Source organism: Gymnoscopelus braueri (assembly GCF_963280865.1).
Source record: "Gymnoscopelus braueri genome assembly, chromosome: 13".
NCBI lineage: Eukaryota > Metazoa > Chordata > Actinopteri > Myctophiformes > Myctophidae > Gymnoscopelus > Gymnoscopelus braueri.
Window position 1 is genome coordinate 30,156,806 of NC_137615.1, and position 16,984 is coordinate 30,173,789.

Here is a 16,984-nt window from a genome sequence, read left to right on the forward strand (position 1 = left end):
ACAGATATTCCAGTGAAGATGGATGTCTGCTCCTTAGAGGTGGATCTCTATGAGCCGTAGGATCCTATACATCTACGCCTTAATGAGCCATCGACCGACACGCTCTGTGACTGCACCAGCTCGCTGACCGGGCCCTGCTGTGCGTGCGCGCGTGCGCGCGCGCGCGTAGACATGCGTACACGGTGTAACATCCTAAAAAGTGCACAGTAGAGCACCAAGCACCATTCATTACGCTACGCTAATGTTCACGACTGAAGAATGAATGGGACGAACAAAAAGAAAAGGTGACATGAGAAGAACGGAGGAAGGGACTTCACAGTAATTGGGGAAGACTGAAAGATAGAATTATAAAAAAATGTAATGTTTCTTTTTAAGTGACAGAGAGGGGAGGTAAAGAAAGCACGGGATCATTTTGTGCTCCTCTGTAGGGGAACGAGTGGGAGGTGGAAAGTCTAATTAAGGATAAGAGTCTCTCTCGCTCTCTCTCTCTCTCTCTCGCTCTCTCTCTGCCTCTCCTTTTGTGTGCCTCAGCATCTTTTACAGCTCCTTTCTCTCTCATCTCTTTCTTTTTTTTTTCTCCCTGTCGTTTACTGCAGTGGCAAGCACATTCCCCCACTCTCTGTTCACAGCCTGCAGCACTAGAGAGTGATACAGGCAAACGCGCACACACACTCGCACGCATACGCACACATGTACTGTACACACACACACACACACACACTCTATCCCCCGTATGAGCTGTATTTTTAGGCACAAACACACGAAAACCATCTCTAAACACACACAACAAGCACACACATACACATACGCACACACACAAACACACACTCTATCCTCAGTAAGAGCTGCATTTTTAGGCATGAACACACACGAAAGAACATCTGTAAACACACACATAACAAATGCACACAGGGGTTAGAAGTATTATGTATGGTATATCCATGATGGACACATTGTTGCACACAAGCCTGTTGAATACACACAGTCGCACGCACACACCGTGCTATGAATTCCCCTGGTTGGCGATAAGGTGAAGGCTGTAGGATTTTAACATGACGCAATTATTTGTCTTATCTCGGGTTCTCTATAAGGGTTCTATAAATGAACCCTGAGGATTTTACTGCATGACAAGAGGAGATGGTACGATGAGACAGAACAAGAATGGAGATGGGAGAACGGGAAGAGTAGGAGGAGGAGGAGGAGAGGATAAGATGAACGGGAACCCGGGTAGGAAGAGAGACGCCACAAACAGGCAGCACAATTGTCAGTGCTACTGTGTCTTCCAACCGACGCAATTGTCATTCTTAAACGCCTGGCGCCCCCGTTATTTAGTGCCCATGGTCTTAAAATGAGGTTTGGTCTGGCGCAATCAGGGCACACTGCTATCTTACGCACAGACTTTGCGCTCTTCTCTAAGACCAGCTTCAAGGTAGTGTAATCAGCCGGCGCAGTGACTGCACAGATATTTCCTTAGTCTATTTAGACAGCAGGATTAAGGTGCGCCTAGGTGGGTTCACAATGCACGCACACTGATTGCAATCAGAATCCATCGGATTTCAACACAACACTAACGTTCAACAATTTAAGTGACATTTCTGAGAGACTCCGCATTGAGGGTGAAAGAATTATTAATAAACTGGGCCATATTATGGTGAGTGTGCATTGCCATCAGCCAATTTGCCATACGGTAGTCTACCTTTTTGTGCTCAAACGGCAGATAAACAATTTTTCAAGTACTTGATTCTTCACTAATCCTGTTAATAATAAATTAAACAAAGCATTACCGCTGTTATGCATCTCCAAAGGCAAGTGGTGAGGAGAGAGAGAGAGAGGGAGAGAAAAGAGATGCATTTATTTCAGTAAGTAGCCTGGGCACATTTTATTGTGGATAGAAGATGTGTTCAAATAGGCCTGCCTCTCGTCATGTACGAATGTCGTGAATCCATAGCCTCATGGCATTCCTTATGTAACCCTCCGTAGCTACAGTAAGGTCATCATGAATATCCCAATGGGGCTCCGAGGGCGCACAGAGTGCGTTCCCGCTGCGTCTGTCATGCTTAAATATGCAGCGAAAAAAAAAAACTGAGAATGACCAAGTTGATCTTGAGTTGTCAAGATTACACAGATGTCTCTTGGGAAATGGTGATTCTGACTGCAGTGATTCTGACCACAGAAGCACAGCCACTGCATTTGTATACCTCTCCTGTGATGTTTCAGTGAGAAGATAGCTTTTGTTTCCCCCGCATCTTCTGATTTCACTATATCACATTATTAATGCTGTTCCCATGGATGGTAGAATGCAATTGTTCTCAGTAGAAAATAGTTTGCGTCGCCTCCAACTTGCCAATTCCATCGTTTAACTCTCAGTGTGCCATGACGAAGGCACACCTGCTTCTTAAAGGTAATGGGAGCTGATACTCTGATCGGTTTAATCAATAAAATTAATTCAGAGGCTCAATACCACCCCTAGCGTGCATGCTCACTTTTGCACCCAGATAACGTGGTATCTAACTAGCAAAATTGCCATGGACACATCCCCAACACATTTTACAACCTGCTTATTATTAGACCATGTGCCGATCGTCTAAATAGGGTCCTGAGTGTGTACAAACAGAACAAAATGGAAATGTACAGGTCAGCGTCCATTTGTACACTCTCAGAGTGAACACTCAGGATTTTACCGTTAAAGAGGGAAACGTAGGAGAGGAATGGAGTGGATAGAGGTGAAGAGACGGAGAGAAGAGGAGAAGGGGAGGTGATGTGATGTGATGTAAGCTAGAGGAGAACATTAGCATTCACTCCATGACACCCCCCTGTGTGCACCCACCTCTCCCTATACCGTACCTCCCCTCTGTCCATCAGCTCCTATTTGGGCACGTGTCTCATACACACACACAAACAGTACAGGTAGCCTAAGCACGCACACACACGCGCGCACACACACACACACACACACACACACACACACACACGCAGAGATTGCAGACACATTTTCTTCCATACATTATGTTAAGCCTGCAAATAGTTTTGCGCACGCGCACACACACACTTGCATGCATGCAGTGCACGCACACACACTATTAACTTGTGACCTCCATCCTTATCGTTACCCTAACCCAATGACCTCTCTCCTCTTCCCCTAAAGAGGTCACACACACACACACACACACACACACACACACACACACACACACACACACACACACGCACACATATTGTAACGCTGTCCCACAATCTGTTTACAGCTGATTTACGGCTAATTGATACTAATCGCATAACGAGTGTCATTAATGGCGGCTTCTAATCAGGGTTAGGCATGTATTAACTCTGCTTCTAATTAACGGTACGTTTACATTTTTTATCAGCACTTAAGTCAATCAACACATGACCTTGTTGTTCAGAGAGTGCAGGGGCATGTTGTGTGTGTTCAAGGTTCAAATCTTTATTGCCTCATTATGTTTAATTGATTTCAGTGAATAGAAATAAAGATAGCCCTACATAAGGGGTTAACTAACAAACTGACTAAATATCTAACAAACAAAAAAAACAATGAGCAAAATGAAGTCATTGAACTTAGCCTAGGCTACACTTATTAGAAGAATTAATAAAGTTTTCAGTAGTTCATAGTATTCCATAATCTATCTCAGTTGTTCTCAAAGTGGGGTCCAGGAACCATCAGGGTTCATTGAGGGTCTGTAGCCTGAAAGAGCGAGCCCTATCGATGGTCTTGAAGGGCGGATCCAAACCCAGGTGGTTGGATTCCAGTGCCGCTTCCTATTGCTTCACCAATCTATGTCCCCGCCTGATGATCTCAGTGTTTATTAATGAGATTAAAGAGTCAGTTAATCTCTGCAGGGCTTCCTTTTCTTTCAAGCTGGTTGAGAGGAAAGGAAGACTTTCAAGAGCGTGAAAGCTCCATTCAAAGAGCTCAAAACAACAATCACTCTCGCCACAGATGCATGGAAAATATTGCCACTGAGGTATACTTAGGCATCTCCTGACACTTTATTAATGAGGCCTGGGAGCAGCTCACGTCATATAGCCTGACCACAATGCCACTTGAATAGCCACAAACAGCTCAAAATATTGCTGCTTGGATGGAAAAAGCAGCAGAGAAATGTGATACATGATGATATATCATGACTAAAGCAATGGCTATTGTCAGTGGTGCCAATGTTGTTGCTGCTCTAAAACCTGACTTATACTCTGTTCACGTGCCAAAAATAGCAGATCTCCAGGCTCACATCACGGTGCAACTTGTTGTGAGCTTGTAGATCTGCTATTTTCAGCGTGCAAAAATACTTTGTGTGTAGTTACATACTGTAAAGTCATTATTTTGAGAAAGCTTCTCATTATAAGAAAGAAAGTCATTCATTTGAGAAAGCATCTCATTATTTTGAGAAAGTTTCTCATTAGTTTGAGAAACAAAGTCATTATGTTGAGATACTTAAGCTGGCAGCATACTTTGTAGTCAAGAAGATTTGAAGTCAAAGTTCTCTACAGACGAAAATGTTTTATACTTGATGCAACTCTGTGTTGAATGCTGACAGTTAACCCCACCCACTGTATGTGTCACAGTATGATTGGAAAACCAGTCAGAGTGAAAAAGGTGCACTCGTTTTCACTGACGGAGGCGTGCCGTCTGAAGGTGACTTGAGCCACGAGAGACACTGAATCTCTAAATTTATTAATTGCCTTTTGGATGGGTTTGTCCCTCCGAACGGGATTATACTGTAAAGGTTTGTGCCTCCTAACCTCCTCAGATAACTTTTCTTCAAATTATGTCCATGATCCGTTGCCGGCAGATAGCAGAAATAAAACCATAAGTAAGGAGCACTTGGTTTTCTGACCAATCACACACAACGTTCGCATTGGTGTCATCTGCGGTGATGTTCGGCTAGTTAGAAAATCTTGGAGGTGCGAAAACTGACAAAACGAACGTCAGGCAAGGCAATGCGTTTGTTTTCTCCAAAAGAATGTAATTTTGTTCTTATTACCTTGTTTAAGCAAGACGTATGCAGCAGCCAGTCATTACTGAGAGAGACTTTCTCATTATAGATATTTATTCTATCACAATGGTGTAAAGGGCTTCCATAGAGGTCAGAATTGGCAGTAAGAAGAGGTTAAAACAGTGAGAAAGGGACGAGAGAAGAGGAAAACTAAAAGGAATTGAAGAGAAATTAAAAGCTAAGTGAAGAGGAAGGGAGGGAAGAGAGGAAAGATCAGACACATACGTAAGGCTAAAAGGGGTACAGTCAAAAGGTTAGAGAGGGAGAGAGAGAGCCTGAGGAGAAATCAATAGACACAATGTTGACATAACCTTCTGTTCATCCTACATTAATGACACCCTTATGACCTTCATCTGGGGTCACACACACACACACACACACACACACACACACACACACACACACACACACACACACACACACACACACACACACACACACACACACACACACACACACACACACACACACACACACACACACACACACACACACACACACACACACACACACACACACCCCCACCCCCCAGAGGTATAAAAGCTTCAGAATGTTCCCTCTTCACCTCCAACAATCCCCTGTGAACTATATCCATCACTGAGCACCCTACACTTGTGAGTGCCCATGCGTGTGTGTGTGTGTGTGCGTGTGCGTGTGCGCTCATGTGTGCAAGAGTTTGTGCATGTGTGTAATACAGTATGTATGCATGTTTCTGTGTTTTTGTCTGCGCATGCTTCGCCTATTTTTCACTATACCTTTAAATCTGTCATTGCTCTCTTCATCCTCACTCCCTTCTTTTCCTCAATTCCTTTTTCCTTCCTTCTTTCCATCGCTTTTCCTTCCTACCCACACTCTCACTCTCTCACACACACACACACACACACACACACACACACACACACACACACACACACACACACACACACACACACACACACACACACACACACACACACACACACACACACACACACACACACACACACACACACACACACACACACACACACACACACACACACACACACACACACACACACACACACACACCCCCTCTGACCTTGTTGACTAAATCATATGTTGGCATCAGCAGGTTTATGTATTATTAAGTATATAACCATGGTATGTTGCTTTTCTATAATGTTATCATTAAACATACACACACATTAAGTAATGCATGCCTTTAGTGCTTTAGTACTTACATATACATACACATACAGTATATGGACTGTATATAACTCACACATGCGCGCGCACTTACACGTAGCAGCATACAGTACACACACCAGCACCACCTGTGTCACCTCCTAGTAGGTCCCATGACGCAGGGAGAGTGTACATTAGAGTGCATGCTTGCTGCATAAATTGGGCTACATGTAGTGTGTGTGTGTGTGTGTGTGTGTGTGTGTGTGTGTGTGTGTGTGTGTGTGTGTGTGTGTGTGTGTGTGTGTGTGTGTGTGTGTGTGTGTGTGTGTGTGTGTGTGTGTGTGTGATATACTGGTGTATTACTGTCTACCGTTGGTGGTCATATTCTGCTGTATTACACAAACTAACTGGGAAAACCATCTCACAAGTCATATTAATATATAATATTGTTTAGTTCTTAGTGTCTTCTGAATCTGACCTGTATGCAACCTCACTTTTGAAGTACGATTCAAAATAATAATCATCATCATCAGCTAAATTAATTCCTTAATAAAATTAAAATAACAATGTGCTTGACGTGTCTTAAGGGCCATTCACACCAAGCACTATAACTATGATGATAACTATAACTATTTTGTTCACCATTGTATTTGTTATAGTTGTGGTGGTGTGGACTCATCCCCCTCCACTTGATTTAGAAATAATTTCCAAACTACATCTTTACAGTGCTCCAGTGCACTGTTTGTATGTAAAATTGGAGCAAGAAGCAGGTGTCAATCGGGACTGTGTCTGAGTGGTGGGCCAGGAGGGAGAGGGGAACACAGAGGATGGGAGTCAAGTAGAAGTTGATTGTACTTGAGCAATTGGTTAAGCAGCAGTGAAAACAAAAGTAAGACAACCATGCTGAAAGAGATACTTAATACTTAAATGTATCCACGAGATTGGACCTAGATTGTGGACCTAGCCTTTGAATTAGGACATCCTGGAGGATCTACAGGTTTCTAAATCCATGGATATAATTGTTAAAAGAAATCTTAAGACACACATTTTTGGGGCATTTTACCTATAGTATAGGTTTATTGCATTGAGTTTATTTCATTTTATTTAGTTTTCAATTTGTATTTTAGTTGTATTTATTTTTATTTTCATTGTTGTCGGTTTCTTTCCTTTATTTTTACTCATTATTTTCTGTGAAGCACATTGAGTTGCACTTGTATGAACTGTGCCATTAAAAAACTTTTAATTTGATTTAATTTGATTCGATTTTCAGAGGGTTTGGGCCTGCTCTCTAAACCCATAAATGCCATGTTCTTGTCTCTCAGCTACCGAGCACGCAGTCTTTGGTCACAGCTAAGGTTAGCACTCTATTACGGACCTGGAGTATGGGTTCCATCCACTCAGACTGTCCCATTTAAAGCCTGGTCTTGTCTGACGGAGTGGTGACAGCAGTGTTAGATGACGCTCTCTGGAAGACTGCTGCTTTAATTAACAACAGCTGCTTGAGTCTTCTATAATGAGGGCTTCACTCTCTAATTATTCTGTTTCACTGCCACACTTCCAGTACTGTATGTGTGTACTGTACATGCACACATACTGTACGTGCACACACAGACACACACAATACAGTCCTACACATACATACAAACACGCATACAGTAAACTCATTGACATACACAAGACTCAACATTCAATTAGCATCTGTGATTCCCCCACTGACTCCAAACATCTAAACCCTGAAGCCCCAGCACCAAAACAACCCGTACCGAGTGAGATTTGTTTCCACCTCAGACAGCTGGCCTGAAAGTTTCCTTTCATTATGTTGGCTCATCACATATGATATTATATTCAGCTAGAGATGTCTATTGACATCTACTGTATATAGTCAAGTCAAGTAATCTTTATTTATAGCACATTTAGCACAAAACAACAGCAGTTGACCCAAAGTGCTTCCGTTTCCAATCAGGGATGAACAGCAACAACCTGATAGTCATGTAAAAGTTAAAAACAAGTTACTCACAGTATACAGCAATTCACAGTATATATAATAAACACAGTAAAAGTGTTAATTATATGCAGTACAGGGCATAGTGGTGGCGGCCATTTAGTGGTGCCACAGATCCAAAGCCCATACATTTTTCCCATATTTCCGAATATATTTATATGAATAATTTTCAGGATCCTGGTGAATCATGACCATAAAACATTTGATTCTGTGTCAAAAGAATATTTGAATATTTAATTATATTATATACTATAATAATAATAATAATAATCATCATTTTTTTAAATATATTTTGACACAGAATCAAATGTTTTATGGTCATGATTCACCAGGATCCTGGATGGCATGGTTCCAGGCTTAAAATAATTTATATAAATATTTTTGGAATTCTCTATGGGATAAATTAATGGGCTTTCGATCTGTGGCTGCTATGGCCCTATATACTGTATGAATACAAATATTTATGTTATTGTTTTCCAATTATTCAATTAATCTATGCAATTATTATAGGTGGAGTTGTAAATGGCATATTAGATTATGTTACATGAAATATACAGCAATATATTTTTTAATCATTTTTATAATGTTTTATTTACAATAATTTACTTTTTTTTATATCGATATCAATTATTTGTTTAAACTCTACGCTCCCAAAGAGGAACGCCAAACTTCAAATCCATTCTACTTTTCCAAAAACACTACAACGTAGACTTCCGTGGCAGCGCCAGACTTTCCAATAATGGTTAAACAGCTTAAATTTGGGGAAAGCTTTGTCAGCCCCTGCCTGGAAAAAGCCCCATCAGTCCCTGCCTATGACTCCTCAATGCTCTATGTGCAATTTCAGATTGATTGTCCAATCCGTTGAGGGGAAAAATGGATGCAGAAAGACAGAAGGATAGAAGGACAGAGTTTTCTCAATTTTATAGTACGATTTTTCAGAGGTCATAAAAGTTTATGACGCCTGTGTTTCCATGCACAGCGCACGGAAACACTGATTTGTTTACGGCTGCTGAAGGTCAGACCCATTCATACTCATGCATAAATATAGCCCTCTAGATATTTGTTTAGGCTCCTGATATTTAAGGGGCTAATGGACTGAACAACTCATACATAGTCAGATAGAATGTTTACGGACGAGACAGCTTGACCTTTCAACTGCTTTTTGTATTTTTCTTTAAAAAAAATAGAAGTACAAATGAAGACAGGAAACAACCAGGAAAATAACTAAGTAATAAAATGCTTCAGCAGTACACACTTCACACACTGCAAAATACGACTCTCAGAATTACACAATTTAAAGTTCTACCTATAATGACATGCCGACAATTAGGACGCCAGGTTTGATAGTGGTTAACCCAGGGCAGTAAATGTGCATATTTATTGGCAGCACAACTGATAGGTTTGGGTGTTTTACCACACCGCAGAATCAATACAGCCTGGCACTTCAGCCCCTGAAATGTCCATTTTCTAATGAAAACGGACAGCCCTCTGCCCACCACAAGCCAAGAGCACTGGTTTTTATAGCGTTTTATACCACCATTTTATTATCAGTTTGTGCTCCTTATCCAGTCTACGTGGTTCTTCAAATAAACTGGAAGAGGAACATGCCCATATATGGGCATATACTGATGACATCAGGGATCTCCATATATGGGCATGAAAGGGACAACCACTGACAGATACAGAGTTCTCCATATATGGGGATATACTGATGACATCAGGGATCTCCATATAAGGGCACAAAAGGGACAAGGACTTACAGATACAGAGATCTCCATATATGGGCATATCAGTCAGATCGGCGGTGCGACGTAGACGTAGGCGGCTCGAACCTCTAGTCAAATTTGCGTATAGCCAGCTTCGGGATGCCTGCATATGTGTGACCGTCCCGTTACAGTAACAATACTTCGCACTGAGAGGTTTCATTAGCGTCTGTGTAAAACTCAGAGAAAACGCTGGGCGGTGTGCAGCAAAGATTACGAAATAAGACACATTAGCAATTCAACCTCGAAATGTTGCGTAGAGCAAAAACAGGAGAGGCCTTATTATTCCCCCTTGGGAATCCAGTCAACTATGGGGTTTAAGTGGTTGAACCACATCCAAAGCTTTATAATGTATTATTATGGTTTAAATTTAAACTTCTCAGGGATTTTAGAACCATTCCATCTAAAATCATATAGATTGTGATTAAATATTTGGTTGCATGTTAGACTCATCCAGCACAATGCAAGTCTGTTTCCATAATGTGCAGTACCAACCATGAAAGAGCACCAGCCCTTCCACAAAAAAAACTGGTAAAATCCACTCTGGTAAGAGAAAGGATTTAGCGATTGGCTGCTTTTCTTTTTCTTTTTTATTGCTGTCCTTTCTGGGTCGGGGCTCTAAAGTGAAAAGAAACTAGAAAAGAAACTAGAAAAAAGAAACTAGAAACTAAACTAAACTTGCTGCATTATTTGCCTCTTCATAGTCATCTGACACAGGGAGAGGAGAGGAGGCACGATAGGCATGTGAAGGGAGAGGAAGAGGGAGGAAGGGTGGGAGAGAGTGTCGAGAGCCAATCAAATGGTAAAGGGAAGGGAGCGAGGGATGCAGGGATGAAAGGAGAGTAGAGCTGTGTGTGTGTGTGTGTGGGGGGGGGGGGGGGGGGGGGGGGCAAGATAGGGGTAGCAAGGAGGGAGATGGATGGATAAAGCGATGGAGGGGACGCAGTGAGGGAGGGAGGTACAGAGAACATTTCCTCATCTGTATGCATCAAAACACAGCTCCTGTTTGGAAAAGTCACATTTTGTGCATAATGTAATGCCTGCCTCTTATCCCTATTAAACCTCTCCTCCCAGTCTCTCTCCCTCTCTCTCTCTCTCTCCACCCACCCTCCCATACACCCACAGACACATACATGTGCACTATCGACAGACAGTTCAGAACGGACTGTTTCAGTTATCCTCATCATCCCCTCTTCTATTTCCCCTTGAAATGTTTCTAAAAACTGTTCAGGGTGCTCCACAGAATGTGGTTTAAGGACAGGTTTTTGTTCCAATTAATCCACTTTCTCAGCCCTATCTTTCAAACCCATTGAAATATCAAAGCCATGGCACTTTCTTTAAGCATCTTCTCACACAAACACACACACACGCACGTGCGTGTGTGCACACACGAACACTGTAATAACGATCACCATCCTCCTCATTAAAGACTCCTGCCTCTACATCTCTTTGTTTCCCACTTTCCTGACAGGTTTTTGCCACCAATTTAAATTACTTACAACGAGTAGACTAACACACGACAGAGAAACATGTAGATTACTTAACTGTAAACAGAACAGTCACCAGACTCCATCTGCAATCCTGAATGCTCCATCTAGAACTTGGAGCTGTCCAAATGTTATGCAAAACCCATCAAAAGAAAATATGAATCAGTGTCTGTTTCCATCAACTACTGTTATCTGTGAATAACATTCTATTCTGAAGGAGTGCTGTAGTGACAAATTGGCAGCAAAGTGTCCAAAGCAACTTTAGCAGTGTTGTTCTGGTAGTTATAAAGCAGTGTAACTGGAAATGTAATGTATGTGGATTGTTTTATTTTTTTGTAATGCCTATACACATACAACCACACTACGCATGCACACATCCATCCACACACACGCACAGCTGTATCAGAACACTAGTGTCTTGCAGTTGAGTGTGTGTGTGATGTGTGTGGGGTGGGAGGGGGTTTAAAAAAGAAATACAAATGACAACAGCTGCCCTTTTGTAGATTCAAATTCGATTGCATTTCTATGTTCTTAGGTGTTTTTAAGTGGTTCTACAAGTCAGCGCATTCATTAGGTGGTTTCAGAATGATATGCAAATGTATTTTCAGAACACTACAGCAATGCATTGATAATAAAAATAAAAGGTACTACTTAATGTACAGATTTTGAAACGCAAATACTCAAGTACTTTAACTCAAGTAAATTTGTTACTGAACAACTTTTACTTGTAGTGGAGTAATATTTGACCAGGAGTATACTTTGACTCATGTAATGGGGTTGAGTAGCCTGCTTTGTTCACCACAGTCCAAAGTGTCCTATATGTTCCCTTACCTTATTGTGGACTGCAAGATTTTCACTGTGGATCCAATGTGGTTGCTTGAATCTTTGAATTGTGTGCTCTCAGTCATTTCTTTCTTTCTTTTTCTTCTGTCTTGCATGTTGTTTGGTTTGGGTAAGAAGACAGTGCCACTGCCACTCCTCTCCAAAACACACCAGACTACTTGTGGGTCAGCAGTGAGAACTATACTGTAAACATGAATATGTTATCGCCCCCTCTTGGCTTGGAGGGCAAATAACCAAAACAAAAGACTAACTTCAAAAAACACCCACCTTTAGTCCAACAGGCACAACATTCAAATCAAATCAAAAAAGCACCAGCCAAACTCAAACAGTTATGGATTTTTAATTTGAACAAAACTGGGATCCAACTTTATAATTAAAAAACATATTTTGTGTATTTTAATTAATACAATAAAAAAAAAATCTTCTCCCCACATTTAAGCTTCCCTTTTCATCATCTCACAATGTGTTTAATTGTTTTTGTTACACGCTACACGGAATTAGACAAATACATGACACCAGGTCATAAAGGACTTCCATCACAGGCCGTTTGATGGGATGAAAAGCCTCAGTGTGTGTGTGTGTGTGTGTGTGTGTGTGTGTGTGTGTGTGTGTGTGTGTGTGTGTGTGTGTGTGTGTGTGTGTGCGTGCGTGCGTGCGTGCGCGCATGCGTGCGTGCGCGTGTGTGTGTGTGTGTGCGCGTGTGTGCGTGTGTGTGCGTGTGTGTGCATGCGTGTGTGCATTTACTATATTGACAGCATTGATTTGAGAGAAGGGAGACCTATTACTGGATAGTTAAAAGGTGTAGCACCATGGCCAGAGCTGCAGCCTCGATGGAGAAGAGGTGAGGGTCGTCAACGTGAGGACAGCTCTGCCGCATGAAGTTGGCGAGGTGGAGGAGGTAGTCTAGGTTGTGACCTGCCTTGCCGCGGCTCATGGCGATCTGGGCTCCGATGTGCTCGGGGCTGGCGGGCCCCAGGAACAGAGGGTTGTCAGGGGTAGCGATGTACACCAGCGCCTGGACCGATGCCGTGGCCTGCTCGCCACCCTGCCCCTTGGGGAAGAACTCCACCGCCTTGGTGACGTAGCCCCCATGCATGCCCTCGCGCACGTTTAGGTACTGGAGGCTCTCCTCCACCTGGGCGTCCGTCACCTCAAAGGCTACGCCCCATGTCGTTGCGTCGTCGTCCTCTATTAACGTCACCACTCTTCCGGGCAGGTCATCGTTCCCACGGTGGAAGTTGTCTCCATGCCAGAAGCGTCTCTTGTAGCCCTGGATGAAACCGACCTTACTCATCCGGTACTTGAACTCGGGCTTCCACACCAACGAGCCGTACCCGAAGAGCCACAGACTGGTTGTATTCCCGGACATCATGTCTTGAGACTTCATTATGTTATTGTTAATAATGTTCGGATGAAGGGATGGGTCAGATAATAGTTAATACATATGTCCAAATGGAAGCGTTCTAGCTGACTTGCTGATGGTTAGCGTTATCTTCCCCCAGTCAAGGACCAGGAGCACAGGGACAAGGGACTCGACAGTACTGGAGCCCAACTGCCGAGCAGTTGCATAGGTGGATGGTTTGTTTGGGTCTGCCTGATGCATGCTGGTTGTATTTAGGTGTTTCCGCATAGCTGCACTAAAAAGCCATGGTAAGGCCTTCTGGGTTCTCAAAGTAGGAGAGGAAAACTACATTGATTGAAGTAACCAGGGCCTAACAAAGGGGTTAGATGAAGAATGTTTCTTTGATCAATATTCTCTGTGCTCAATTAAAGAATATAAAACATGCATCTGTTTTCTGAATGACATGAGTATGATGAGCTCTGTCTTAAGGGGTATATCAAAAGCACAGCATCTGATGACGTCATTATGATGTCATCATTATGACACCCAGTGGTGGACAAAGTACTCTGTACAGTACTTGAGTCAAAGTATAGAAGCTCTTTGTATTGTACAACATTTTACTAAACTACAAGTGAGAGATGCTTAGTCAAATATGTACTTGAGTTAACGGGGAGTACTTGCTTTTAGAAATAACAATATATCATGATAATAATAATGATGAATTTGAATCATGAATCACTTTACATTTGGGCAAATCTCAAACTATTACAATAAATATTTGCTTAAAAACTTCTCCGCTTCAGAGACACACTGAAGGCACTGATGCAGCAAACTGGGAGGATAAAGCTACCGACAGGGAAGGGTGGAGGCACCAAGTTACCCAAGGCATTGAGACTTTCGAACAGGCAAGAGCGGCATCAATCCAAGACAAGAGAGACCGCAGGACACGTGGACCTCTCACCTCAACACAGGACAAAACTCCCTGCAGTATCTGTGGAAGACTGTGTGTCCCAGGGATAGGGCTACGCTCCCACATGAGGAGCCACGCTAAAAGGAAATGACTGCATGTCTACTCATCCGTCGGATCGACGGGAGACTCCACCCAAACCAGTGTAGCCAATGCACTGTATAGGTTTAAAGTGCTCGTGTAGTCGCTTCTTTTGGACTTGTTTTCATAGAACTGGCTGCTTAAAATAGCAGATCTACAAGCTCGAAAACGCTGTGCGATGTGACGTGTTGTGAGCTTGTACTTCTTTGAAATAGGGATCACTGATGGGTACAACAGGTACAACGGGTATAATTATTAATAATAACATTGCATAACCAGAGGGGCATGCGTTCCCAAAGGCCATCGTTCCCAACAGGCATAGATAGGCCTAGTTATTAATATTATTATTATTATTACTGTTATTATTACAATTATTATAGGCCAGGGATGTAAACCCCGGGTAGGGTATTGATAATGTTTTGTTAAAATAAGTGGTCAATATCTTAACACTATTTATTAGGCTAAAAACTTTATTTTTTGATAAAGCTTATAACAGTTAGGACTGCTGGGGAACTTCCCATGGCTCATCGAGCTCCTTCTCCTCTCCTCCATCTCCATTCTCTCTCTTCATTCGCCTCTCTTCTCCAGGAGGGGCGAGATCTAGCCGGTTGAGTGTCTAAACGTAAGTACCAGAATTTGGCAGAAGTACCGCCCAAGGAAATGACGTTGACACTTACAAATCTGTTGACATTCTCCGTGAATGAAACAAGTGTTTTGATTGGTCGAAAAAGATTGTTTCCGAGTACCTGTCATTCCCCTCTGTGCAATGACAAGTGGTAACCTACAAAATTATGTAAAACTAAAACAATAAACATAATATGATTGCCAACAAGTACTTTATTCTCCGAGTGGTAAATTACAATGATGAAGAGTGCTAACATCAATGTAGGCTAACATCAAATATGTAGTCCTGACCTGAATATCATTTCATTGTTATTAAACATGCATCCTAACTAAAGAGAGAACTTGCACACAGCTGGTAACATTGCTTTCACTTCACTTGTTGCGTTCGCCCAAACATTCAACCCACACTGCAGAATGCAGGCCGACCGTTTTTATAGTTGTGTTTGTTCTCTTCAGCTATGTGAATGGTATTTATCCTGGCATTTGCTCAAAACAAACTCTTTGGCCATCTTCTGAAGATCAAGTTGGTCTTTCCTAATGTAAGGATAGGCTACCCTACACCTCACCATGGAAAAGAGTTTTGCCAAACTGAGCCAAACTGTCCTCTAAACAGTTGTCCAAATCAGCAGGGGAGGCGCATAGAGAGCACCCCCTTCAGCTCTAACTTGTAAACATGTTTTGAAATGTAACATAAACTTTAAATTAACACAAAATGTGGTATACATGCTATTTATATTATATAAACAAGCACTATGCTACTGATTATGAGAAGTACAAATCAAACCTTTGGAGAAGTGTTTTAAGCTCAGTGAAGAATCTAATCTATACCATCTCTATAGAACCTCAACGTGAAGTAAACATAATGCAACACTCAGAGTACTTCAACCCTTCCTTTCATTCAGACACTATGTTTATGATAAAAACACAAGGACAAAGCAACATTTGTTCAAGAGTTTGACCATACTGGCTTCCGTGGGCTCATCAAAGTGTGCCAGTTTTTGTTTGTTTATTGGGGAGATTGTTCCCTTAATGGAGAGATTGTTCTCTTGGATTTGATTATTCATCAAAAAAAAACTTCCTGTGGATCTCGCACTCCATGTGGCCAGCCTGTGATGTCATCTATGATGTACGTCTCCAAATCTGGTCAAGGTTTCAGCCCAATTCAAGCCCCATTTCACTTCCGTTATGAAAGTAAAATGTTTCAAAAAATATAAAACATTATTGAAAATGCATGGAGGAACTTTGGCCTACTGGAAGTGAGCACAAGATTTCTTGTGCTCAAATGTTTTATATTTTGTAGGCCCAAGTAAGCCTACTGGAGCTTTCGGAAGAACAGCTTGAAGGGCTGCTGTTCCGACAAAACGAAGGGGCAAACTTTGTAAGTGAGCACAAGAAATCTTGTGCTCACTTCCAGTAGGCCAAAGTTCCTCCATGCATTTTCAATAATGTTTTATATTTTGTAGGCCAAAGTAGGCCTACTGGAGCTTTTGGAAGAACAGCTTGAAGGGCTGCTGTTCCGACATGACGAAGGGGCAAACTTTGTACTTGAGAGTGGCGAGGGATTGGGGAGGTTGTTGAGGTCAGCCAAGGGTGGAGATGGTGGACATTTGGATTTGCGCAGCATTTTGCAAGATTAGCTGTGGACATATACACTGTAAAGTGTTTTTGGCATATGTCAGCAGCCAGCCTAAGAAGTGGGCTGATGGAAGCCAAAGTGTGA

General features: G+C 42.2%; 1 protein-coding gene across 1 annotated transcript; it reads right to left on the reverse strand.

Annotated features, from left to right (window-relative positions):
- Window positions 1-13,031: 13,031 nt before the first annotated feature.
- LOC308098191 (glutathione-specific gamma-glutamylcyclotransferase 1-like) lies at window positions 13,032-13,637 on the reverse strand (the record flags this gene model as incomplete). The annotated part of the gene is made up of 1 exon (XM_080446444.1): window positions 13,032-13,637. One exon carries the CDS (start codon window positions 13,635-13,637, stop codon window positions 13,032-13,034), a length of 606 nt encoding a protein of 201 aa, XP_080302570.1.
- Between the last annotated feature and the right edge of the window lie 3,347 nt (window positions 13,638-16,984).